Raw genomic sequence first — 25,974 nt, 5'->3', positions numbered from 1 at the left:
ATTTATGGGTTAATTCCACTTTGTTCCCCCAAATTTTGAATGATTACCCGCTTCAGTCCCTAAATTTCAAAATAGGACACTTAAGTCCCTAAACTTATAAATACCTCCCACTTGAGTCCCTAAACTTATAACATGGGACACTTAAATCCTTAAACCCTTATAAAATGAGACACTTCGACTAGGGTGGCAATGGGGGCGGGTGCCCGCGGGCAACCGCCCCGCGGGGGGCTCTCGGGGCGGGGTTGGGGGGGGGGGGCGGGGGGGGGGGGAATTTTTTCCCCCCGCTTAGAAACGGGGCGGGGGCGGGGGAGTATACCCCCGCCCCATCCCCCGCCCCACCCCCCGCAAAACAAAAAAAAGTATATATATAATTATATATAACATGTAAGTTAATTAGTTATAAACTTATGATAATGATATTATTAGTTAGATGTATTATATAATGTATATTAGTTTATGTAATATAATTGATATTATCAATTATATGAATAATTCTACATGTTTACTAATAGAATTTATTAATTAGTTATACTAAATTTACTAATATATTTATACTAAATTTCTAATTACACTTAATAGAATAACACTTTTTCTCAAAAAAAACCACAAACACAATAATGAATTAGTGATTGCATTTGTACTAAAAGTGAAAACTTGACTATTTTAGTTATATTTATTTCATCATATTGGATTGTATTCAAATAACTTCTGTTTGATTGTTTTTATGAGTTTAAATTGTAAAATTACAATGAATAATAATTTGGTGATGTGTTGATATTTTAGTACTTGATTATTTATTAAAATTTAATTATAATAAAATTTTATTAACCCCGCGGGGGCACCCGCGGGGGAAGCGGGGCGGGGGCGGGGCGGGGCGGGGGGAGCAGGAGGCGGGGGACGGGGGGAACTAATAGGCAACGGGGCGGGGGATGGGGGAGGGGTCCCCCGCCCCAACCCCGCCCCGTTGCCATCCCTAACTTCGACCACCAACAGCATTTAGGATTTGTTAACAATTTTCCTTAAGTGGGAGGTATTTATAAGTTTAGGGACTTAAGTGTCTCATTTTCAAGTTTAGGGACTGAAGTGGGTAATCGTCCAAAATTTGGGGGGACAAAGTGGAATTAACCCTTTATTTATTGCTGAAATTGTAATTTTTTGGGTATTGTATCCATAAATTAAACATGTTCGTTCTATGACCAAATAAAGATTTTTTTTTTATTCTTCGATTGTAATAATTTCAATCATTTAAAATATAGATATTTATTTTCATTTAGGAATATAAATTGAGAGAATAGTTTAAAGAGATCATAGAATTGCGTTTATTTATGATCGCTTAATCGACTCATGATTATATTAAAGAATTGCAAAAAAAAAAGGGAGAAGGACCTTTCCTGTGACAAAAATAAATTCAAAAACAAATAAAATCTATGAAATACGAGGACGAGAGACCTCTATAATTACTAGTTCCAACTATACCGTAACATTAACATAATAAATATAGATATTAGAGTAATATAGAACAATAAAAGTAAACAGTAACACAATGACATATAAAATCATAACAAATTTTAAGGCATAAATTTCAAAGAACGAAATTTTTTTTATATTTTTTACTTATTGTTATTGTGTTAATATATATATTTATTGTTTTAAGTAGTATTTATACTCGCTCTGTTAATAACTGCAATATTATTGTACCGTGCAATTGCACTGATAATTGTAGAGGCCTTGATCTGAAGAAAGACGACTGTTGTCTTTTCAACCGGATAATTTGCCGATGTATCGAGCAAAATATTTGTGCTGTATTATTCTTTATTACCAAAAGAAAAAAAAAAACTAGATAATCATGGAGGAGGTATGGCGGATTTTTGTTTGCTTTACTCTGGGCTCAGAGCTGTGATGGGCTGACGCGTGGATGGTTGGGGGGGATGAATATTAAAATATTAACGTGTTAACGGAGAGAATCATTTTATTACTGTTCTTTTTAGGAATGAAATGAGAAAGTCAAATTTGATTGGCTACTCATAGGACAGAGAGACAACGGCGGGGCCCTCTTGTGAATTGTCATTCCGCTCAACAAATCGCAGGTGTGTTACATGTTGATGGCTAAATCCGAGCTCGAACGATAGGAATTTAGGGATAATTTCAGAAACCTTGCTCGAGATTTCTGACAATTTCATCTAATATCTTTAAAATTTTTAATATTACACTTACCTCCCTTGATACTATAAAATAACCATAATAACTTTAATATATTAATATTTTTTATGCAATTAAATATTCAATGGAAACAAAAACAAGATCACTTATAGAATGACTAATTATGTCCTAAATATAATTCTAACATATTAGAAATTAATTTTAGTTTGGTTTGAAATATCGAAAGATGAATAGAAAAAGATGTAAGCTGAAGATTTAAATATAACAGACATTAATTGGTACTCCAACATTTGAGGGATGATATGTTATATTAATACAGTTAGTGAAATTTTTTAAGTTTAACAGTACTGATTTTTTTTCTTTTGTTACTTAGATTGAGATTTTAGAATTTAAGGACTGATGGTAGCGATGGCCATGATGATAATGGTACTAATTTGAGATGTAAGAATATGAAAAGTTTAAAATAGTAGAGATGAGCATTGAAAGTGGATTTGAGATTTTGTGCATATTTCATATATTTTTTATAGAATTTTATAAGAAGGTAAAAGGAACTTCACAATTTCATGAGGGCAATTTGGGTTATTCATTCAAAATTTTGACTATTGAATAGTTTTTGTTACCAAAATGGTAAATTCAAGGGAAGTATGTGTAATTTTTAAAAGTACTAAGTAAAATTGTTAAAAATTTCAAGGGAGGTTTCTAAAATTATCCCTTCAATTTATTATGGAGTCGAACTTGACCTCTTAAACATTTTACTTGAAAGTTTGCTAAGCTTGAGATTGAGTTTATGGTCAATCTTGATTTGCTTCTCAAACAAGTTCAAGCTTGTTATTTAGCACTTGCATTTAACACGAATCAGATCTTGAGTTTCATAATTAAATATTTGTCGAGATTGAGCTCAAGTTTGAACTCAGATAATTTATTTCGAATTCGAATACACTTGTATTCAAGCTCAATTTAGTTGATTGCCACCCTTAGACTTGATTCATTTTTCATATACCTTCGGTGGACTCAACTCCACAGCTCAATAACCATTGTACGCTTTTGGACACCATTCCCTGGTTAAATTCAAAGTACTCTATCTAATTTTGCCTCACCAAAAATGTAAACAATAAACAAAGGAAAGTGCTCTCTCCTTCCATGGTGGCACAATCTTTTATTTAGGAGAATTAGTTTAATTACAGTTGCAACTTGGATCTAGTCACTTTTTATGATAAGATTGTAGGAAGTAATATAGCTACTAAACTAATCTACAAATGATAGGAATTACAAGTGAACCATGTTTCAATTAGACCACAAATAATTGAAGATAAAGACTTAATCTACAAATAATTGAAGGAAAGTGCTCTCTACTTTTTTTTTCTGGAGTCTCAATCTTGTCTGCTGAACTGAACTCCCAGAAGAAAAGAAAAGAAAAGAAAAGAAAAGAAAAGAAAAAGGGTCTTTTTATTGGGCTTTTCTTTTTTCTTTGGTCCAATAAACAGACTGTTGCAGACCAATTTTTAGTAGGCCCAAATCCTGAAGCCCATCACTCAAACAGCCAAGCAGACAAGACATCTTCAACTGTTATTTCAGAGCTCCAAGTCAGCACTTCCACCATGGCGACTAGCAGCACCATGGCCTTATCCTCCCTCGCTCCACCGCAAACGCTCCACATCACCAGCTCCCACCACCCTCCCAATTCCCCCCTCAAAGTCTTCTCTTTTCCAACCAGATCACCACAACAGAATTGTCATCCTAAGAGCATCCTCTCAACTTCACCACCTTCTTTTACTTGGCTGCCATCTCAAAAGTGGAGAACCTATATTTCTTTCATCCCAGCTTTCTTCAAAAACAAGACCAAAGATGCAAAGGCCATCAAAGAAGAACTTCTTGAAGCCATTGCACCTCTTGATCGTGGGGCAGAGGCCACTCCTGAAGACCAGCAAAGCATTGATCAGGTTTGCTTATTCTGTAGCTTCTCTAGTTATCATGCCTGTCGTTTTGGTTTTTGTTGAGTATATCAATTTACTACAATCTCCCTCCAACTTAACTTACTGCTACAGTACTAACCATGAAAAAAAGAGTGAAAAAAGCAACCCAAAAAAAAAAGATTTTTTTTTGTTTTGTGAGGGCTGTGGTCTCCATGCATATTAGACCATTCTTGACATTTGATTCTGCATTTTCGTTCTTGACTTTGTTCTTGGTTAGATTAGATTACTCGAAAACTAGAAGCAGTAAGTCCAATAAAGGAGCCATTGAAGTCTGATTTACTGAATGGCAAATGGGAACTCATATACACAACTTCCCAGTCTATTTTGCAAACCGAGGTAAGTAACTGATGTTTGAGCGATTCCAGTAATTTTTGTGGTTCTAGTACTTTTTATACTTCGGTGAAATGAGAGCGCTGTTATGGATTGGTGTAAACAGAGGCCCAAGATCTTAAGGTCTAAAACGAATTATCAAGCGATAAACGTGGATACACTTCGGGCTCAAAATATGGAATCATGTCCATTCTTCAATCAGGTACTTCTGGGCATCTTTTACATTTTACATTTTTATTCCTTATTTTAGCTTGTTCTATATCGGTTCTACAAAGTTTTTAAAAGCTCATCTCTGAACCGTTAATTCAAGCAAGAAACTCATCAAGTAGGCTTCTGCAGGCTTCCAGTGCCATAATTGACTGATGAAATCAGCATTTTATCCCTCATCAAGTGGCGTTGCAGCAATATTGTTGTCTGATAATATACATTTTTCTTATGATTTAGTGTGTTCTAGCTAATAAACATCTTCTTCTTCTTCTTTTTCAAATTAAATCGACAGCATTTCCCATATGGTGGTGTAGCTAAACTTTTGTCATCAATTAGAATTTGGCTATAGTCACATTCTACATATTTATCATGGTAAACAAAGGAAAATCGCTCATGAACAATCAGAATGATTTTAGTGACTGCTTCTCAGCACATAATCTGACCTAAAGGAAAATTTCTTGCTAGTTTTAGAATGGCTTGAGATAAAGACTATTTTGTAGTGATGCGCTTCTTAAAACTCCTAAAGCATAATACTGAGAGGAGTTCCTCAATATTCAGGGGCTCCTTTTTTTTCTTCCTTCCATTTGCAGTTGACCTTACATTAGGCTGTAAAGTTAGGGTTCCTTATTCTTGATTTTTGGGTTATATACGAATAATTAATGGGCATGAACTCAAGTCCATTGAAAATTACATGTCTTGTAGTTGAAATATAGCCAAAGAATACCACAAGCTTTTCAGTTTTTCAACTCTCAAGGTAAGTAGAAAAAACTAGTAGCCTTAGACCAAAATCTGAATTCATATTTTACAACTGCATTACCTTCAATGACTTTGGCTTTTTATCATATCTACTGCAGGTTACTGCAGATTTAACACCTCTAAATGCAAGGAAGGTGGCTGTAAAATTTGATTACTTTAAAATTGCTGGACTGGTGAGCCTTTAATTCTCACAGATTAACAATGCTTTTACATATGCAAGAACAAAGCATGTCGTTACATATGTGTTATACTATTCTGATTGCTTACATAATGAAAATTAGTGGAATCTTCAAGTAGATGGCATTACCAGTCAATTGTTACAGAAATTAAAATTTTGAATTTTTGCCCAGTTTACCTTTAGCATATTAATGGTAATAACATCACTCTAAATAGCTGCTGAACTGAGAATTTTGAAACGAACCAAACTTTTCTAATGATGTTTGCAACACTCAATATTGTGGTACTAAGTGTAATGGCTGACTCACAGTCGATACATAATTTTAGAAACAATGGTAGTGGTCTTTGTGAGTAGGACTAACCTCAAGTTGGTCTCTAATTTTCTTTTTTTCAGACGCTGTAGGACTGATTGCACTTTTAACATGGCATTTTGAACAAATTAAGATTTAGAATAACATGAGTGCTTGATGTCATTGGCTTGCAGATACCCGTCAAAGCTCCTGGAAGAGCTAGAGGTGAACTAGAGATTACATACTTGGATGAAGCGCTTAGGTGAGCTTCATTACTGGTTCAGTAGATTATTAATCATGAACCTTCTCATAAACTCATGTAATTTTGACGCTTATCATCTTCAAGCTTCTCTTAATACAGGAATCTACAGCAATTTAGGATCTTGTCAGCAAATGGAACTGACATTAGGTTGCAGCATACTTAGCTCCATTTAGTTTACTATATACGTGGAAGTAATTGCTATGTCCGGTTGCAAAAGTGCAGGTGATTATGCTAAAGAACTGATAATTGGTAAGAGGAATTAGAACAACTTAAGCAGGTTCAAAAGGATTTGTTATCCTCTCAAGCTTCAATATAAAGTTTTATTGGTTTAAACAAGTTAGTGGAGAGCTCCTTTGTCCATGTCTTGATCAGTAAATTACTCAGATTATACCAACCACCAGTCTGGATTTGGTTGATTGTTTAAACATAGCTATTACCTGTTGCATTCAGTTGGGGATACAAATTATCATAGCAATTAACAACTTGTTCTGGGAGTGAACAGGAATAAAAAACTGTGAGGACCCATTTCGCAGCACAACTTGCACAGATTCAGTGGGGTTTCTACTTCTGAAAGCCAAAAAATGGAGCCCTCCACTGATTTTGCTCCCATTTTTTCTTTTAAAACATTTGTTGGTAGGATAGTTCAGAATCTCTGGTTCTCTAGAACTTGCCAGAATGAGTCCTCCTTTTGTGCAGTAGGAACAGATAATTATTTGAGAGGGATCAAGCATATTACTATTTGATCTTTATTTTCGAAACGTGTCTAAGCATATGTTGCAGCTCAAGTCGCTAAATTTAATTATCTTCCTGAATTGAGAAATCATAATGCTTGCTTATCTTATTTCTGCGAATAGAATTGGATGACTGTGTAGATCAGCAACATCTAGAACTGTTAATAACTGCAGCTTTCCTTCCATTTTTGTCCCTTTCTTTTTCCCTTGGCAGAGTATCGAGAGGTGATCTGGGGAACCTGTTCATCTTGAAGATGGTTGATCCGTCCTATAGGGTACCTACCTGAGCTAAAATCTATCAGAAGCAACAGGACAGACGAGTTCTAAACTGATTCTTATACCAAGAAGCGAGAATAGAATAATATCTGAGTGTACTATTGCTTACTTTTCCATATCCAGAATACTTGGCCTTGAGATGTGCAATATTGTAAACTTCATAACGTGGCATACCATAGACTAGAGCGGCATCCATGCACAATGTACATACATTACAGTCTCAAGAGTACAAAGCTAATTATTATTCATCAAATGCTTATACAAATGATTATCGCACCCTACTTGCAGGCTGCTTAATTCTGAATTTTAAAAACCCCAGCAACAGAAAAAGGCAGAATATGAAAGGATGAAAGCGCGTAAAACATTCAACTAGGATTGGTGGGGTGCGCCAGGCCCAGGCTTTAGTGCAAGGCCAAGGCGACGCTCGAGAGCCCCGGCAGCAAGCTGCCGTAGTGGGCTCTCCCCCTGAAAAAATTGAGTTAATATCGTGTGGGCCGATGGCCCACGTATCAGATATTAAACTGATAAGAACAGATACTACACTTGATCTTAGCCAAAAGGCCGAGAAAGGTATGCTTTGTCAGGGGCTAAATCGTTCATTTTATAGCCTGCTCTCCGCCCTTCTATTGCTTTCGAGGACCGATGTGGGAGAAAAAAAAACCCACGCTTCCGAATGCAAAAAACGGCTAAGCAACGATTCCTCTCTAAGTCGCTGGGAATTTGCTAAGGTGATTTTCTTGAATTTTGTTGGGGATTTGCTAGCTGTAAGTGTATCGGCACTGCTGAGTTTAAGAGTTCAAACTCTGAGTCTCTAACTAGTCCTATTACATTTTTTAAAGTGGGAAAAAAAAGTGATTAAATTTGGCGAAACTTTTTTTTTTGGTTCTTTTATTTTGAGGGTTCAATCTGACGAAATCTGAGACGTGAGTTAAAGAAAAACGTTCTTCTATTGAAGTGATGATCAAGATACATTTTTGTTTCTTTGATAAACACAGGAGGCATCTTGATATGAACAGACAGTACTGGGTTGACTCCTTCAAGGAATGGTAGGAAGAAATATTATGGCAAAAAGACCAAAGCAATTAAACTTGATTAACTACTCTTCATTATTCTCTTCATATGCAAAAACAAATTTTAGTGGACAGGTAGATTTTTTGAATTTTGAGCGGGCATCACCATTAAGTAATTACTAGTAATTGATGCACATTCGATGAAAAACTCTTCATTTCATCTAATAAACGTAGAATTCTTACTTGACAACAAAATTTAGTAGCAGTAAAGTAAAAAGTTTAGGATTAATCTTCTATACACTAACAGTGTATACACTTTCACCGTTAGATGCATGACACATAATTCAAATTTTATACATGTGTCGTGCATCCAACCGTGATAGTGTATACAAGATTTACTCAAAAGTTTAATATAGCAAGATATGATAAAAATCAAACAAAAAATTAAATCAAGTAATTACCTGTACTGATTGATTATAAATCTACGTACTCTTACATTGAGACTAAGCTCCACAAATACAATCATTGAAAAGTTTCTTATGATGAAGAAGATTTTTTTTTACGATGAAAAAAAAATATGATGAAGAAGATGGAGAAGAATTTTTTTTATTTAGTTGTAATTTGTAGCTCAGTAGACTGTAATATAGTAGTTATGTAATATTAGCGGTTGAGTTGTGTTTTATGGAATTGTAAGTCATGATATAGTAGTTATGTTTTTTATGTTAGTGGATGTATTTTACTGATTGTGTGATGTTGGTGATTGAGTTAGAGTGTGTTAGTGGTAAAGAATTATTTAAAGGATAAAAAGGAATTTTAAAAAGTGATCTAGATTGTTTACACCAAATCATGTGCTCTCCCTTTGTTTTATTGTAGAAATAAGAATGAGTAATAATATTCACGCAACCACGTATTTATTAACTCAAATACAATCCAAAGTAATTATAATGGTTGTAATTCATAGGAAATTACAATATTAGCATCACACTAGTACTCTCGTTATGGTACCATTTCTCCCAAAAAAGGAGAAAAAAAAAAAGCGTGTTTGGAATCAAGCGGTTTACTACGAAATTTTCCCCTACTAACAATTTGCAATAAACTACTGCTAATACGAATATAAGTTGACTCAATTAACAATATAAGTTGACTCAATTAACAAGGACGGGTACTTCCTTACAAAAGTTTTGTTTGAAGGCATGTCCTGATTCATGATGGTGATCAGAGCCAAACTCATCTAAACTTTTTTTTATCAAGAAAAAAAAAACTGCTGTTAATATCACCCATCTCCAACAACTAGTGCAGCATCATGAAACCAGCAGGAGAGCGCCAAAGGCAAATTACCATAGCTACTTTCACAATTACGATACAAAGTGATACAGTTTGAAAAGCCAAAAGCTTCTCAGGCTTCAATGTTCCAAAACGCTAGTGTCCTCTAAGTGACATGTTTTTGTATTTCGTCTAGGCTGACAACCAAGAAAGAATCATGTACAAACATACAATTGTGAAAATATCAGATATTAACATTTAATTTCCTACTAGAATTAACCTAACATTACACTGTCTACTTATCTTTCCTCTTATCTTTTGGCCATTTATTCCTTTCCCCTATCGTGTCTAACAACAATATTAATGCGCAAAATATAAACATTATCACTAATATGCAGCAGCGCATTGCTCTGGCTTCGTTTCAGGAGAAGCATTGGGGGGTTCCAAGCATTCTCGTGTATCGTTTGTATTATGCACTCAAAGCAGTCTTCACAATAAGCTATTGTGCAAGGCCACTAGGAATAGAAGAGCTATCATCCTCGACTAATTTCTCAACTGGGTTCTCCTTAGCCCAAACAGCTGCATCTAAGTATCCCAACTCAAAGAGCTTATCCAGAATGTGATCTTCTGCTGGCTCAAGTGCCCAATTGAAAAGCTGAAACACAGGCACATGTAAATCTTAGTTGCATGTAGTAAGTCTTTTAGCTGGAATGGGCTGCAAATCAAACAGTACAATTACCTCCCTGGGACTCGCCCTATTTTCAGGATTGCAGTCTGGACTAATACCAATTCCTGCCAACCCCAATCGACTGGCTGGGAAAGCACAAACACGAACCTAGAATGCAACAAGAATGAACATCATTTAGCTACTCCAAGATGTCAGTTTGATTGTTCCACTTGTAGCACTAACCCATTTACTAAAACAAGTAACTCTTCCTTCAAATGATTCATCAATAGGAGGTTAATGTATGTGTAAATAATAGAGACACAAACAAGACAAAGTCAAAACCACTGGGTGTAGATGATTAAGTTACAGACACTTAAAACAACTTTTAATTCAAAAACATGCCAGGATATTCAAGATTAAATCTCTCCAGATGCCACAAATATCAATTGTCTGCTTTAAAGAATTTCAAACCATAGACCATAAAGGAGAGTTTGACAAAAATTAAATTTTCTTTTCCTTGTAAGGTTTCTCACATAGAATCTCAGCAAATCTAGTACAATCACGAGGAGCCAGGTCTCAGATTACATTTTAATTAAATCCAAGAAGAATCCAAAAAACTAATCACATAAAAATTCATTGCCCTATTGCAGAATATAGCACAGCAAAATCAAATTCACACAAGAATGCAAGTCATACAACTGAGAAAATCCATTCACATTAAAGGAAATTATGAAGAAGCAAAGAAATTATATACTACAGCAAATATATCAAATGATGTCTCAAGAGTTGGTTAGAACAAGTTAATTCATCAAGAAAATACCGTCTGATATGCAGATGTTGGTGGCATAAACAATGTTAAACCACCATCAATGCAAAGCCGATTTCTGAACCTTGTCGCTGGCCTTGGAGCAAGATATCTGCGGTAAACTATAATCTTAGCTCAACAGGATGTATGAGGCCACAAAGAATGTAATTGCTAATTATAGCATCTAAGAACGTTTACCCTGGGACAAAAGAAGAAGTAAAGACAGCATTGATTAGGTCCTCTTTAGAATCAAACTGGTCAACCAATAAACCCCTGGGCCTCCATAGTATCTGTGTCACAGCAACTGAGGTAAAACCAAAACACCAATTATCAGAAAGCTGTTTACACATGATAGTGAGATAATTCTGTGAAATACTGCTAGAGATTACTTTATAAACAATTCTAACAAAGTAGAAGTAACACAGATCTGGTAAAAATCAGATTATGAAAAAATGGAGCCTATTCTAAAGAATATCTGTCTATATGGACCATAGAAAATCTCTCACAATTTGGTGCATTCATTATTCCGGCACTCAAGATCTTGATAAGATCCATCAAAGGTCATATCTTTTCCATGGTTTTATGTATTCAACCCATAGATGAGATAAAAAAGAGAAGTACTAAAAAAGAGTCAACTTGCCTAGACTTCAGAAGTGAGGATGTGATCAAATACATTTTCCCTTCAGATGTCGAAAAGAGGTACAACCATTTCATAATTATCCAAGATCACACGGTATAACAACATTTCACCCCAAACCCTACTGAAGATCCAAGTGGCAACAGCTCACTATTGTACGGTATAATTTGAAGCATGAGTACATACGTAATCATTCCTAGTTTAGGCAAGCAGGAAATTTAATCGTCTCAACTCTTTTTTTTCCCCTAATTCCTTAATGACAAAGACTCTATGCATATAAAAATTTCACCAACATCAATAGATACTCTCGTAAATCACTGTTAAGAGCACAATGGGCATCAGGAATAAAGAATTCTTACCACGAACTCTTCCACTTGATCTAATATGAACATCATCTGGTAGAAAGTTCTGAAGAACATCTCTAAGAACAGCCTGACAAAAGAAAATTCTCTATTTGGTACTCAAATAAGGAGAAGGAAGAGAGAGAGAGAGAGAGAGTATCCTTTTCCGCTCATTGTCCATATAGATAATGTTTATGATCATAAGCTTGCTCACATTGACAACATTTACAGAATGCAGTTAACCTATACAAGCAAAACATGTTTATGTACCTCAACATTTCAAATGTACACCTAACAGGCATGATACTTTGAAGGCCATTCCTTCACCAAATTAGTACATAAAACAAAAATACAATTTGCATAGTTCTTTCTTCAATTGATATTCTTGCAATCGGTGTGCCATGTTTAAGTTACAAGGCTAACATTTTTCCAACACATGTTCAAACAGAGACGTTCAGCTGCAGCAAAAGTAAAATAAAGCCAAACAAGTCATCATATTTCCATCGTTGTAACAATCATTCGGTTCCACACACCCTAAATGAGCAACTTTACTCTCAGTTACTCAAAAAGGCAACGTGATTGAAATTGTATCTAGTTACATGTCTGCACCATATAATCGTTAGCTCAAGTTTCATGACATAACCACACAAACACAAACACAAACACAAACACACACATACCCCTAAGCGAAATGCAGTACCGTTGAGCCTACAGTCTTGGGCTAATATTTTGGTAACTTCTAAAGCCTCTTGCATACTCGCCCCAGATGCAATCACTGCACATACAATTGCACCAGCAGATGAGCCAGCTAATGGTGTCGTATCCTGCATCGCAGAATTAAATAACAATAAGAGCTAATTAGCACAGCAACAAGTTGAAAATAAATACATTCAGGAAATTACTAATGAAATTTCAAAAATAAAGGAGAGAGTTGGAGAGAGGGAGAGACCTTAATGTATCCGTTCTCGATGAGGAATTGAGCCACCCCGAGATGATAGGGAAACAAAAGTCCCGCCGCAGAGAAACTAAACCCAGGGCTGCTCACCGCCCTCTGCTCCTTCCTGCGGCGCTCCGCCTCCACGTCTTCCTCCCTCTGCTCCCACGTCACATCAGGCTGAATGGGGTCCTCAATTACAACAGAGGAAGCTTTCTCTTTCCTCCACCGTCTCCACCAGCTCTCCGACGTACTCGTGACTCCCGGTTCCAGCCCTCCATTGATAAATTCGCCCCCTTGGCCAACTAAATTGTTGTCCCCACGCCTTATGATGAGCCTGGCGGCGATGCCGAGGAAGAGCTCCCCAGTGGCCACCGCAAAGGACTTTTTCTCGGGTGGTGGAGGCGGTGGTTTGGCCGAAGCAGAGGCTTTAGAGGAGAAATGCAGTGGGCGGAGAGGGGTTGGGCGGAGAGGACGATGAGGGTTGGAGAGGAAGAGGGAGAGGGAGGCCATGGTGATGGGCAATAGGGGGTGGTGGTCGTGGCGGTGGCGGACTCGTGGGTCTTGGTTTGGTTTGAACCTGAACAAGGCTCCAGGGAACACACGACGGCTGCAACTTTTCATTTGTTTTTTTTTTTCCTTTTTTCTTTTTTCTCTCTCGTTTTGATTTGTACGGAATCCTACTACTCCCTCGATTTATTGACAGAATGACGCCTACTGTTCATGGTGTCTGGTGGTACCAGTGAGCTTGTTTGAACAGGAGTTTATTTGAGATAATAACCTAGTATTTTTTGTGATGTGATGTATGTGAGATAAAAAAGTAATTGGGAAGATAAAAAAATGATTGAAATTTATGAAGTAAATTTTTTTATTTCAAATCTTCTGTTTGGATCGTAAATTATTTAAGATAATTTTGTAAAAAAAATTCTGTAGCATTTTTTTGATATTGTGTATGTGAAATAAAAAAATATTTGAAAAATATGTTGATAATACAAGTAAATCAGTGTGTGTGTGGAAATAAGGTGTAATAATTTACAATTCAAACACAGTTTTTGGTATTTGACAAAAAAAAAAAAAAAAAACTGGTACTAGTGTTTTTGATACTGTAGCACTTTAGTTTTCCTCGATTTATTGAGAGTATGACGTATGCTGTTGCACTAGTAAGGTAATGGTTGCGAGAGAAATCAGAAATTTCCAAAACCTGATTCGCACAGTTGTCAATCGTGACAGTCCAATTATGTTGACTCTTTCAATCTCTCATTAATAGTCCGTCAGTTAATTTTAAATGGGTCTAACTTGATATATTAGAAAATCCATTTAATTGGTGGATAATGGATTGTTTCGACTCATCCACTTATATTCATTTAAAAATAATTATATATTTAAACTCAATTTTTAATGAATGTTAAGAAGATAAACAATAAATGCCGTTATTTCTTGTCAAACAACATGTGAAATTTTTTTAAAAAAAATACTAAGTAGACTTTCAAATAAATCATAAATGGGTATAAATGAGTACCCATTTATGCCTATTTATTTAAATATGCAAAAATGGTTTGATTCAATTTATTCATTATCCAATTATGACCTATCCAAATCCATCAAAGTTATCATTTTCACCCATCTACTGAATCTCCATTGACACTTGACAATGGATTACGGATGCAAGTAAGTCAAATTGAGTCGAGTTTTGATCTAATCAAATCGAGTCTTGACTCAATTTTATCAAGTTCGAATTTGTACTCGAACTCAACGAGATTTTAATGTAAATTTGAATTTAAGTTTGACCCCAATTTCAAGCATGGTCAAGCTTCAAACTCAAGCCTACTCGAGTTTTAAAAAATAAAAAAAAATTTAAGAAGTGAATAAAATATTCTTTTCTTAATAAATAATAAAAATATTTATAAATACATATATAGTTTCACTATTAAAATAAAAAATTAAAAAATATAAGCAAATTGGCTCACCAATTAATGAATTGAATTTATCTATATTTGACTTGAATTCGATAACTCGACTTGATTGGTTCAATCTTAATATTGACTGAATTCAAGCCGAGTTTTGACTAGATCAACGAGTGATTTGACTACAATGGGCATAAAAATATTGCAGTCGCCTCTCGCAAGTAGGCAGATGACCCGTACCCACCCGAAAGAATTCCTGAGTCCTGTCGCCTCCAAGTGTCCTTTTTACGTTTCAGTCCCCTTATGTATTAATTTCACAAATACCGATTCCTGCTTATTAGTTTTACAAAACAGACTCACGTGTGAGTCAATTCAATACTTCAAACAGCATCTATTATCAATTATCAAATCTATGGAGCATCTGCATTCAAACTTAACGTGCTTTTGGGGGGAGCCAAGTAAAGGACCGTTTTAACCAAATAATTAGCTGAGTTGACCAATATGAAACAAGCCAAACAATTGTTTTTCATCTACTAAACGGTCCGCAATATGGCAAAATTAGTAAGTAAAGAGTGCCCTCATTTGTGTTTACAAACTCGTGCATTTCTTAGGGTCCGTTTGTTTCGGGTGAAAATGTTTTCCAGGAAAATATTTTCCTAATTTCTCGTGTTTGGTTGCACAAAAGTTACTGAAAATATTTTCCTATGTAAAATATTTTCACTCATCTTATGGAAAACAACTTCCCTTCCCAACTTCCTGAAGTTGTTTTCCGAAATGCACGCATCTTGCCTGTAGTATGTTCCAAACTTACTGAAATCATCTTGCAGTATGTTCTTTTTTTTTTTTTAGTGTAAACAGGAAGACTCGAACCCAAGATCTCTTCCTTACACTCCCTCCCCCGTACCACCCAACCCTCCCCCTAGTATATTCAAAATAAAAAAAAACCTCATCCTGCTCATCCTATGCTAGTAATTAATTATGTATAATAGGGACATTCTTTTCTAGAGAAACTTTCAGCAGTGAGAGTGCAAGATATATGTCACAATAAGCATTGCATGTGATTGATATTTGACACTAAATGGCCAGCAATTTATTTATTTGCTTAAGGAGATATTTTTTATTCATATATACCTTTCTCCAAGATTTTTTAAAGTTAAACAATGAGATAAATTTTCTTATTTTGCATGGGAAGAAGTATGTAGTTATAATGTGTAGAAAGTAAAGATAGAGATAAAAGTGAAAATATTTCAAAAGTTAAACAAACACCAGAAAAATAAAGTAAGAAAATATTTTCAATAAGCTAACCAAACACCTGAAAATGATGAAAGGGAAATGATTTTCATGGAAAATTACTTCCACGGAAAATATTTTCCCAAGGAAAACATTTTACTTCCAACCAAACAGACCCTTAATCTAACTCCTCTTCTTTATCATCGAAATAATTGCGTCTTATCCTAACCACAGCCCAACACCCCTAGATGTTATCGATTTATCATTTCATCAACTTGTTAGTTTCATCTTTATAACCCGCAGTAGTCTCGAGCTCTTAGTCTACTTCTGCTTTAACATTCCTCTGTCATATTAATCAAGTGGCAAATGCGACTGTCTAGTCTACAATGGTCCAACTCCTCTTTAAAGGGCTCTAGCGGGGATGAGCAGCATCTAATGAATTCCAAGTGCTATTGGAGAGTGCAATTCAATGTGTGAATCGTATACTTGTTGAATTCAATGTCTATGATCTCAAGACTCGTTTTAATTGATATGAACATTATCTTGGTTACGATGAGGCTCCTTATTCGACTCTCGAACCCTCTTCTTTTTTTTTTTTCCCTTCTCCTTTATAAGATTTTAAGTCTCCTCGAAACGTGTTTTTTTTTACGGTAAACTTTTTGGGTGAGCAAGCACTATAGGCTAAAACGAGAAGGAAGGACATAACTTCGTCAGCTAAAAATAGACAACTAAATGCAAAAATGGACTAATTTGAAGAAATTAAGCATGGCTGCCTTGCACATATTGGAGCATCACAGCGAAAGCTCCATACAATCACAGCCAGGGGAAATCTATACTCAGGACTCGATTGGAGCATTAAGAATGAAATTCTAACTGAGGACTACATAATCAATCTTTTTCTGCATTATTTGCTGCTAGAATTATGCATACTTGTTGTGACAAACCCCCCCTCCCCCCCCAAAAAACCCCTCCCAGAATAAAAAAAAAAGGTACAAAAGACTATGCTTTTCCCTGTAATACTGTTACAGTAAGCGTTATAGAGGGACTCTGTAGGACGGATCGACCATTCTTAAAATAAACAGGTTACCTTGGTTGCCCCTGGATATCCTGCAAGCGTGATGAACTTAAGCTTCAGAATACAAGCAATATCAAGTTGATAGCAGATGATTGAAAAATGTTTTACTCTATCCGAAACATCTGTTTCTTTCTTTTCCCTCCTTCATTTGCTTAACCATCATACCCATGTCTAGTTAAGAACAACACAACTTTGATCAATTACCGCACTTTCCCCTCTTCTCTCTCCAAGCAAAGCAGGACACAGAAAAATCCTCAGAAAAAATGATGTTAACCACTTTGCAGTTGGCACACTAAATATGACAACATGATGGAAATGATTTCGTGCTATTATTATCCTTAACTTTGACTTGTGACACATTAAAGTAGATGCATCGTCTTAAAGACAAGTCCTTGTGAAATAGTGTAAAGATGATGAGGCAAAACAAAGGACCACATCGCTATATCTAAAATGCTAAGAAGTTATCATGCTATCATATTATTGCTTTCAAAAGATCTTCATTTGACGGATAAAAAACATCTTTGAGAGCTGTAGAGCACCTACTTCACTAGGGAGAACAGCAAAATTGAGTGAATAAGGTAGAAATCAAGGTTAATCAACAAAGAAGACTGCCAATAACGGTTTTCAGCTGGTAAATGTGTCATATGAAGTCTTTCATCTTAGATTGAGAGAAGAGCATGTAATGGATAAAGGAGTTTTAAATAGGAAGTTAAGAACAGACCTAGAAGAACAGGGCAGCTAGATTTAGAGACCAATCTCAATGTCAGTTTATAAGGCCTTGTTAGTTGTTAAGAATTTCATATCATTCACAAACAGGAGACAACAAAATTTATGCGCTTAGCTTGTGTTGCAGTTACTGCAAAAGGCTTTTAGATTCCTTACCGTAACTCTTCATCAAGGTATGTAATTTCCAACTCTCCACGACCACTGCCACGTTCCATTATAGGTATCTGTGAACCACAAAAGACTAGTTGATTATCTCAACCTTTCTGTATGCTCAAGACTTGAAACGATCATGGAGCAATGCACAGCAGATGCTCCAGGTTTAAGTTACATCCCACTTGCGTTGCTTTTGCCAACTTAAATATCCTACACAAACATCTATAACAGCAAATTGCTACAATCCCAGAAAAATGATGGTGAGTCTAGTACAACAAGATACAGAACTTTAAGCACAGTGAAAGCTTCACCTACCACACCAGCAATCTTGAAGGAGTCAAATTTAACTGCCACCCTTCTTGTATTGAGGGGAACTAAATTGGCTGTGGCCTGCAATAATTTGGACAAACCTCAAACTGTGGGTATTATTAATGGATGTATGTTTTGAGTTCTATTACAAACATTTGCACGTACACAACTAGAATAGGTCTCAAGGCAAGGAGAGATTGAAGTCCATATTATAAAGTCAACTAAGAAGAAATATGCACATGCTCAAATAAAACGTCTCAAGATTACAGATGATGCATTCTCCCACAGGTACAATGAGAAGTTCACACATGCTCAAACAGAATTAATCCATATTTTGAGGCAGAGTCCACATTCTAAAGTTAAATTGAGACTTAGTACAAGGAGAGAAATTCTAAAAGTAACTGCAAAGGGACCAACTATTTGTCTTCATTACTCTAATGTCAATCTAAATTTCCTAAACAAAGTACAAGAGGTGTAAACATGTACTATTTGTCGAACATTACAAGTGTGGTTAACTGGTTATAGATTGGCAACCCAATTAGACGAGATCATTTTACAACCACCATGCCAGACACTTCATTAAGGGTTTATAGTGCCATGTACTTAGATTTAGCATATTGCATTAATGATTTGGTCAGAGTATGAATGCAGAAGGAAAAGATTCACCACATTAGCTGAAGCTAGCATGTTTATATCTTCCACAACAAAATGAGAGGAGAAAGGGAGGAATGTTTAAAAGCACAAAAGCTTTGTTTGTTTTCTGAACTACCTGGTTGAAGAATGGCCAAGTTTCCATATTCTGAGCCCTCAATGTGTCCACATTAATCGCTTGATACATTTTCCCATTAGGGCGTAAAAGTTTAGGCCTCTGTGACATTGACAGCAATAGAAGAGACCAGTGATTAGATAAACAAAAATGAATGCCTATAACCTATTAGACCAATGATGCAGAAACAGCCAGTATGAAAGTAATGTGATTTCTCAAGCATATTCAGCTGGGCCCCTGAAGTAGCCAACAGTAACCTGCCTGACCATATGTTTAAAGTTTTTACCCCTATTAAGCGAGAATGCAACAACTCTCCCCAATATGTTTTAGATTTATGAAGCTGCAAGTGATAGTAGCACATTGTCAAACCTGAGGTTGCAGAACTGACTTGGAAGTTGTGTAGAGAAGCTCCCATTTACCATTTAACAAGCTGGACTTGAGTGGCTCCTTTACTTTATTGACTGCTTCCAGTTTACGAGCAATCTAAACGTGAATAAAGGGTCTGAGAGTGTTAAAATAGAAAACATATACATTACCTGAGGCATGTTGATCGGAATAGGATGGATGCTAAAACAAGAATTTTCCCGTTTCCAACAATTGGCTTTTGGTTTTCAACATATTTTACCAGAGGATAAACAAAATGTCCCCAGGGAGGAAAATTGAAAAAATAAAGAAAAAAAAGGCCATGCAACAGAATAATAATTGATTGGAGATAGATCGAAGATGTGAATATACACCCTATTCTTGAACGGGAAAGTCTGTAAACATCAGAGATTGTCAAAGATATAAAAAGGTTAATCATTGATTTAAGATCAGGGTCGTGTCTAAGAAATTTCTACTTGAGACTAGAAGTTCCCATTTGCTAATTTTGGCTTCCTTCTTAAAACCTTTGGCTTATTCAAAGAAGCAGTTGAAAATGTTCCAACCTTAATATCTTCTTGTTCCAAAGAACCGCTCTTTACTTGATTTTGGCACAGTACCCTCATTCCACAGCTGTAAACAATTCTCAAAAAAAAAAAAAAAAAATTCTACCTTTGGATAGAAAAGTTCCAAGTTTACTTTAACACCAACATGAAACGGCCAGTTTCAGAAAGACACTTAAACAATTCTCAACAACTTAATCCAACAAGAGGCAAATTCAAATTAAGGAGATGAACCCACCTGATCTACACGCTCTTGGTCTTCAGCGGTGGCCTCAGCACCGCGATCAAGAGCGGCAATAGCCTCGAGAAGCTCCTGCTTTAGGGTCTCAATGTCTCCGTCTTTGATCGAGAACGATGGAAAGAAAGAAACTCTAGTCCTCCACTTCAAACGTTGAGGAGCTGCTTTCACAGATGACTTTGCACTGCATTCATTATTAATGTCGAAATTAGTACTGGTGTTTTGCCCTTTTCGCGGAAAATGAATTGAGGCTAAAGAATGTGAAGTGATGAGTTCTTTGGAAGAGTGATGCAGCTGATGAGAGCAAGAAGAGGAGATGGAGACAGCAGACATTTTCTTCGTCTGCTGATTGTAATTTCAAAATCTGATTATCCGTCAATGAATAATGTGTAGCCAAGATCTCGAGCGGATAGACTTTGCTTTGCAGGCACATTCCGCCAGACAAATATGTACCACAATCCACCAACTTTTCACCTCTAATTTCCTCACTTCCACTTATTTACCTTTCAACTTCTCGCCTTTAAAGGCTTTACATATTTAATCAGTCATTGCAAGTTCAATATAGTTCGACAGTAAATCACATATGGCTAATGAGTGAAGCAAAATTTCTCATTTTTTGGTTTCCTGATAATATTTAAAACCACTCAAATGAGATGCAGGAAATAAATGTCATTGGAACTCTCGTGAATTGATCAAAAAGAAGCTTCAAGGTGGGCTTTGGTTACCTACACACTTTCCTTTCAAGATTTGTAAGTCGGATGATTTAGGAACAAAATGGGATGTTATAAAGAATCAACTTAGGGTTCATGAAATATGCGCCATTCTTTTGGTTGTGATTTTTAAGTTAGTGTCATGGAAAGCCAAATTGCAAATGATGCTGAGGGATTGGTTTCTTCATTATTAAATCGTACGGTGGAAACTGCAGGCCTGCATGGTAATCCTAGGTTCCCACAATCGGCCTCCGGAAGCCTTCGCTTAAAATCCTAGTTGCATAAAAAGCCACCATGCCCATAACCGAGAACGCATACCTTTCCTCGGCCTTTTGGCTAAGATCAAGTGTAGTTCTGTTCTTATCAGTTTTATATCTGATATCGTGGGCCATCGCCACACGAATTCCCCCTTCTTTCAAAACCAAAACCCCAAAAAAAAAAAAAACAACGGAGGAGGAGAAAGAAAGAGATTCCGTGTGGGCCGATGGCCCACGTATCAGATATTAAACTGATAAGAACAGATACTACACTTGATCTTAGCCAAAAGGCCGAGAAAGGTATGCGTTTCTCGGTATTGGGCTGTGCTTTTTATGCACCTTAGGATTTAGCGGAAGGCTTCCGGAGGCCGATGTGGGAACCTAGGATACCATGCAGGCTGCAGTTTCCACCCGTACGATTTAATAATGAAGAAACCAATCCCCTCAGCATCATTTGCAATTTGGCTTTCCATGACACTAACTAAAATCACAACCAAAAGAATGGCTGGCATATTCATGAACCCTAAAGTTGATTCTTTATAACATTCCCATTTCTGTTCTCTAAATCATCGACTTACAAATCTGTGAAGGAAAGTTAGGTAACCAAAGCCCACCTTGAAGCTTCTTGATCATTCACGAGAGTTCCAATGACATTTATTTCCTGCATCTCATTTTGGAGTGGTTTTAAATATTATCAGGAGAAATTTTGCTTCACTCATAGCCATATGTTGATTTACTGTCGAACTATTATTGAACTTGCAATGACTATTGAAAATATGTAAAAGCCTTTAAAGGCGAGGAAGTTGAAAGGTAAATAAGTGGAAGGTGAGGAAATTGAGAGGTGAAAAGTGTGGATTGTGGTACATATTTTGTCTGGCGGGAAGTGACCTGCAAAGCAAAGTCTATCCGCTCGAGATCTTGGCTACACATTATTCATTGACGGATAATCAGATTTTGAAATTACAATCAGCAGACGAAGAAAATGTCTGCTGTCTCCATCTCCTCTTCTTGCTCTCATCAGCTGCATCACTCTTCCAAAGAACTCATCACTTCACATTCTTTAGCCTCAATTCATTTTCCGCGAAAAGGGCAAAACACCAGTACTAATTTCGACATTAATAATGAATGCAGTGCAAAGTCATCTGTGAAAGCAGCTCCTCAACGTTTGAAGTGGAGGACTAGAGTTTCTTTCTTTCCATCGTTCTCGATCAAAGACGGAGACATTGAGACCCTAAAGCAGGAGCTTCTCGAGGCTATTGCCGCTCTTGATCGCGGTGCTGAGGCCACCGCTGAAGACCAAGAGCGTGTAGATCAGGTGGGTTCATCTCCTTAATTTGAATTTGCCTCTTGTTGGATTAAGTTGTTGAGAATTGTTTAAGTGTCTTTCTGAAACTGGCCGTTTCATGTTGGTGTTAAAGTAAACTTGGAACTTTTCTATCCAAAGGTAGAATTTTTTTTTTTTTTTTTTGAGAATTGTTTACAGCTGTGGAATGAGGGTACTGTGCCAAAATCAAGTAAAGAGCGGTTCTTTGGAACAAGAAGATATTAAGGTTGGAACATTTTCAACTGCTTCTTTGAATAAGCCAAAGGTTTTAAGAAGGAAGCCAAAATTAGCAAATGGGAACTTCTAGTCTCAAGTAGAAATTTCTTAGACACGACCCTGATCTTAAATCAATGATTAACCTTTTTATATCTTTGACAATCTCTGATGTTTACAGACTTTCCCGTTCAAGAATAGGGTGTATATTCACATCTTCGATCTATCTCCAATCAATTATTATTCTGTTGCATGGCCTTTTTTTTCTTTATTTTTTCAATTTTCCTCCCTGGGGACATTTTGTTTATCCTCTGGTAAAATATGTTGAAAACCAAAAGCCAATTGTTGGAAACGGGAAAATTCTTGTTTTAGCATCCATCCTATTCCGATCAACATGCCTCAGGTAATGTATATGTTTTCTATTTTAACACTCTCAGACCCTTTATTCACGTTTAGATTGCTCGTAAACTGGAAGCAGTCAATAAAGTAAAGGAGCCACTCAAGTCCAGCTTGTTAAATGGTAAATGGGAGCTTCTCTACACAACTTCCAAGTCAGTTCTGCAACCTCAGGTTTGACAATGTGCTACTATCACTTGCAGCTTCATAAATCTAAAACATATTGGGGAGAGTTGTTGCATTCTCGCTTAATAGGGGTAAAAACTTTAAACATATGGTCAGGCAGGTTACTGTTGGCTACTTCAGGGGCCCAGCTGAATATGCTTGAGAAATCACATTACTTTCATACTGGCTGTTTCTGCATCATTGGTCTAATAGGTTATAGGCATTCATTTTTGTTTATCTAATCACTGGTCTCTTCTATTGCTGTCAATGTCACAGAGGCCTAAACTTTTACGCCCTAATGGGAAAATGTATCAAGCGATTAATGTGGACACATTGAGGGCTCAGAATATGGAAACTTGGCCATTCTTCAACCAGGTAGTTCAGAAAACAAACAAAGCTTTTGTGCTTTTAAACATTCCTCCCTTTCTCCTCTCATTTTGTTGTGGAAGATATAAACATGCTAGCTTCAGCTAATGTGGTGAATCTTTTCCTTCTGCATTCATACTCTGACCAAATCATTAATGCAATATGCTAAATCTAAGTACATGGCACTATAAACCCTTAATGAAGTGTCTGGCATGGTGGTTGTAAAATGATCTCGTCTAATTGGGTTGCCAATCTATAACCAGTTAACCACACTTGTAATGTTCGACAAATAGTACATGTTTACACCTCTTGTACTTTGTTTAGGAAATTTAGATTGACATTAGAGTAATGAAGACAAATAGTTGGTCCCTTTGCAGTTACTTTTAGAATTTCTCTCCTTGTACTAAGTCTCAATTTAACTTTAGAATGTGGACTCTGCCTCAAAATATGGATTAATTCTGTTTGAGCATGTGTGAACTTCTCATTGTACCTGTGGGAGAATGCATCATCTGTAATCTTGAGACGTTTTATTTGAGCATGTGCATATTTCTTCTTAGTTGACTTTATAATATGGACTTCAATCTCTCCTTGCCTTGAGACCTATTCTAGTTGTGTACGTGCAAATGTTTGTAATAGAACTCAAAACATACATCCATTAATAATACCCACAGTTTGAGGTTTGTCCAAATTATTGCAGGCCACAGCCAATTTAGTTCCCCTCAATACAAGAAGGGTGGCAGTTAAATTTGACTCCTTCAAGATTGCTGGTGTGGTAGGTGAAGCTTTCACTGTGCTTAAAGTTCTGTATCTTGTTGTACTAGACTCACCATCATTTTTCTGGGATTGTAGCAATTTGCTGTTATAGATGTTTGTGTAGGATATTTAAGTTGGCAAAAGCAACGCAAGTGGGATGTAACTTAAACCTGGAGCATCTGCTGTGCATTGCTCCATGATCGTTTCAAGTCTTGAGCATACAGAAAGGTTGAGATAATCAACTAGTCTTTTGTGGTTCACAGATACCTATAATGGAACGTGGCAGTGGTCGTGGAGAGTTGGAAATTACATACCTTGATGAAGAGTTACGGTAAGGAATCTAAAAGCCTTTTGCAGTAACTGCAACACAAGCTAAGCGCATAAATTTTGTTGTCTCCTGTTTGTGAATGATATGAAATTCTTAACAACTAACAAGGCCTTATAAACTGACATTGAGATTGGTCTCTAAATCTAGCTGCCCTGTTCTTCTAGGTCTGTTCTTAACTTCCTATTTAAAACTCCTTTATCCATTACATGCTCTTCTCTCAATCTAAGATGAAAGACTTCATATGACACATTTACCAGCTGAAAACCGTTATTGGCAGTCTTCTTTGTTGATTAACCTTGATTTCTACCTTATTCACTCAATTTTGCTGTTCTCCCTAGTGAAGTAGGTGCTCTACAGCTCTCAAAGATGTTTTTTATCCGTCAAATGAAGATCTTTTGAAAGCAATAATATGATAGCATGATAACTTCTTAGCATTTTAGATATAGCGATGTGGTCCTTTGTTTTGCCTCATCATCTTTACACTATTTCACAAGGACTTGTCTTTAAGACGATGCATCTACTTTAATGTGTCACAAGTCAAAGTTAAGGATAATAATAGCACGAAATCATTTCCATCATGTTGTCATATTTAGTGTGCCAACTGCAAAGTGGTTAACATCATTTTTTCTGAGGATTTTTCTGTGTCCTGCTTTGCTTGGAGAGAGAAGAGGGGAAAGTGCGGTAATTGATCAAAGTTGTGTTGTTCTTAACTAGACATGGGTATGATGGTTAAGCAAATGAAGGAGGGAAAAGAAAGAAACAGATGTTTCGGATAGAGTAAAACATTTTTCAATCATCTGCTATCAACTTGATATTGCTTGTATTCTGAAGCTTAAGTTCATCACGCTTGCAGGATATCCAGGGGCAACCAAGGTAACCTGTTTATTTTAAGAATGGTCGATCCGTCCTACAGAGTCCCTCTATAACGCTTACTGTAACAGTATTACAGGGAAAAGCATAGTCTTTTGTACCTTTTTTTTTTATTCTGGGAGGGGTTTTTTGGGGGGGGAGGGGGGGTTTGTCACAACAAGTATGCATAATTCTAGCAGCAAATAATGCAGAAAAAGATTGATTATGTAGTCCTCAGTTAGAATTTCATTCTTAATGCTCCAATCGAGTCCTGAGTATAGATTTCCCCTGGCTGTGATTGTATGGAGCTTTCGCTGTGATGCTCCAATATGTGCAAGGCAGCCATGCTTAATTTCTTCAAATTAGTCCATTTTTGCATTTAGTTGTCTATTTTTAGCTGACGAAGTTATGTCCTTCCTTCTCGTTTTAGCCTATAGTGCTTGCTCACCCAAAAAGTTTACCGTAAAAAA

The 25,974-nt window shown here is 36.4% G+C and overlaps 4 protein-coding genes, 1 non-coding gene and 2 pseudogenes across 7 annotated transcripts; 3 read left to right on the top strand and 4 right to left on the bottom strand.

Annotated features, from left to right (window-relative positions):
• The first annotated feature begins 3,728 nt into the window (after nt 1–3,728).
• On the top strand, nt 3,729–7,438 carry LOC113761580 (probable plastid-lipid-associated protein 4, chloroplastic). The gene is made up of 6 exons (XM_027304639.1): nt 3,729–4,100; nt 4,356–4,469; nt 4,570–4,665; nt 5,525–5,599; nt 6,088–6,155; nt 7,101–7,438. Exons 1-6 carry the CDS (start codon nt 3,759–3,761, stop codon nt 7,171–7,173), a joined length of 768 nt encoding a protein of 255 aa, XP_027160440.1. The 5' UTR covers nt 3,729–3,758; the 3' UTR covers nt 7,174–7,438.
• Nucleotides 7,439–7,540: 102 nt separating this feature from the next.
• On the bottom strand, nt 7,541–7,736 carry LOC113764324. Its single transcript, XR_003467595.1, has one exon. It is a non-coding gene; the product is annotated as a U2 spliceosomal RNA (small nuclear RNA).
• A 1,742-nt stretch (nt 7,737–9,478) lies between these two features.
• On the bottom strand, nt 9,479–13,473 carry LOC113761579. The gene is made up of 7 exons (XM_027304638.1): nt 12,835–13,473; nt 12,566–12,709; nt 11,904–11,976; nt 11,106–11,211; nt 10,923–11,019; nt 10,175–10,270; nt 9,479–10,090 (listed from the first exon to the last, which is right to left on the bottom strand). The coding sequence occupies exons 1-7, from the start codon at nt 13,441–13,443 to the stop codon at nt 9,935–9,937; spliced, it is 1,281 nt and encodes a 426-aa protein (XP_027160439.1). The 5' UTR covers nt 13,444–13,473; the 3' UTR covers nt 9,479–9,934.
• A 3,451-nt stretch (nt 13,474–16,924) lies between these two features.
• Nucleotides 16,925–20,563, bottom strand: LOC113761582 (probable plastid-lipid-associated protein 4, chloroplastic). Of its 2 annotated transcripts, none has more exons than XM_027304643.1 (6): nt 20,144–20,563; nt 19,352–19,465; nt 18,986–19,084; nt 18,223–18,297; nt 17,911–17,978; nt 16,925–17,060 (listed from the first exon to the last, which is right to left on the bottom strand). In XM_027304643.1, the coding sequence occupies exons 1-6, from the start codon at nt 20,474–20,476 to the stop codon at nt 16,988–16,990; spliced, it is 762 nt and encodes a 253-aa protein (XP_027160444.1). In that variant the 5' UTR covers nt 20,477–20,563; the 3' UTR covers nt 16,925–16,987. The 2 variants fall into 2 exon arrangements, with proteins under 2 accessions (XP_027160444.1, XP_027160445.1); XM_027304644.1 differs by lacking the exon at nt 16,925–17,060 and adding an exon at nt 17,107–17,199.
• A 604-nt stretch (nt 20,564–21,167) lies between these two features.
• On the top strand, nt 21,168–21,286 carry LOC113764245 (annotated as a pseudogene).
• A 31-nt stretch (nt 21,287–21,317) lies between these two features.
• On the bottom strand, nt 21,318–21,414 carry LOC113764222 (annotated as a pseudogene).
• Nucleotides 21,415–21,890: 476 nt separating this feature from the next.
• Nucleotides 21,891–25,644, top strand: LOC113761581 (probable plastid-lipid-associated protein 4, chloroplastic). 2 transcript variants are annotated; one of them, XM_027304641.1, is made up of 6 exons: nt 21,891–22,425; nt 23,104–23,217; nt 23,485–23,583; nt 24,272–24,346; nt 24,591–24,658; nt 25,370–25,462. In XM_027304641.1, the coding sequence occupies exons 1-6, from the start codon at nt 22,093–22,095 to the stop codon at nt 25,386–25,388; spliced, it is 708 nt and encodes a 235-aa protein (XP_027160442.1). In that variant the 5' UTR covers nt 21,891–22,092; the 3' UTR covers nt 25,389–25,462. The 2 variants fall into 2 exon arrangements, with proteins under 2 accessions (XP_027160442.1, XP_027160441.1); XM_027304640.1 differs by lacking the exon at nt 25,370–25,462 and adding an exon at nt 25,509–25,644 and having other exon boundaries at nt 21,898–22,425.
• The last annotated feature ends 330 nt before the right edge of the window (nt 25,645–25,974 follow it).

Source organism: Coffea eugenioides, chromosome 2 (assembly GCF_003713205.1).
Source record: "Coffea eugenioides isolate CCC68of chromosome 2, Ceug_1.0, whole genome shotgun sequence".
Lineage (NCBI taxonomy): Eukaryota > Viridiplantae > Streptophyta > Magnoliopsida > Gentianales > Rubiaceae > Coffea > Coffea eugenioides.
Note: the sequence above shows the minus strand (reverse complement) of the source record. Positions and strands in the feature narration are given on the sequence as shown.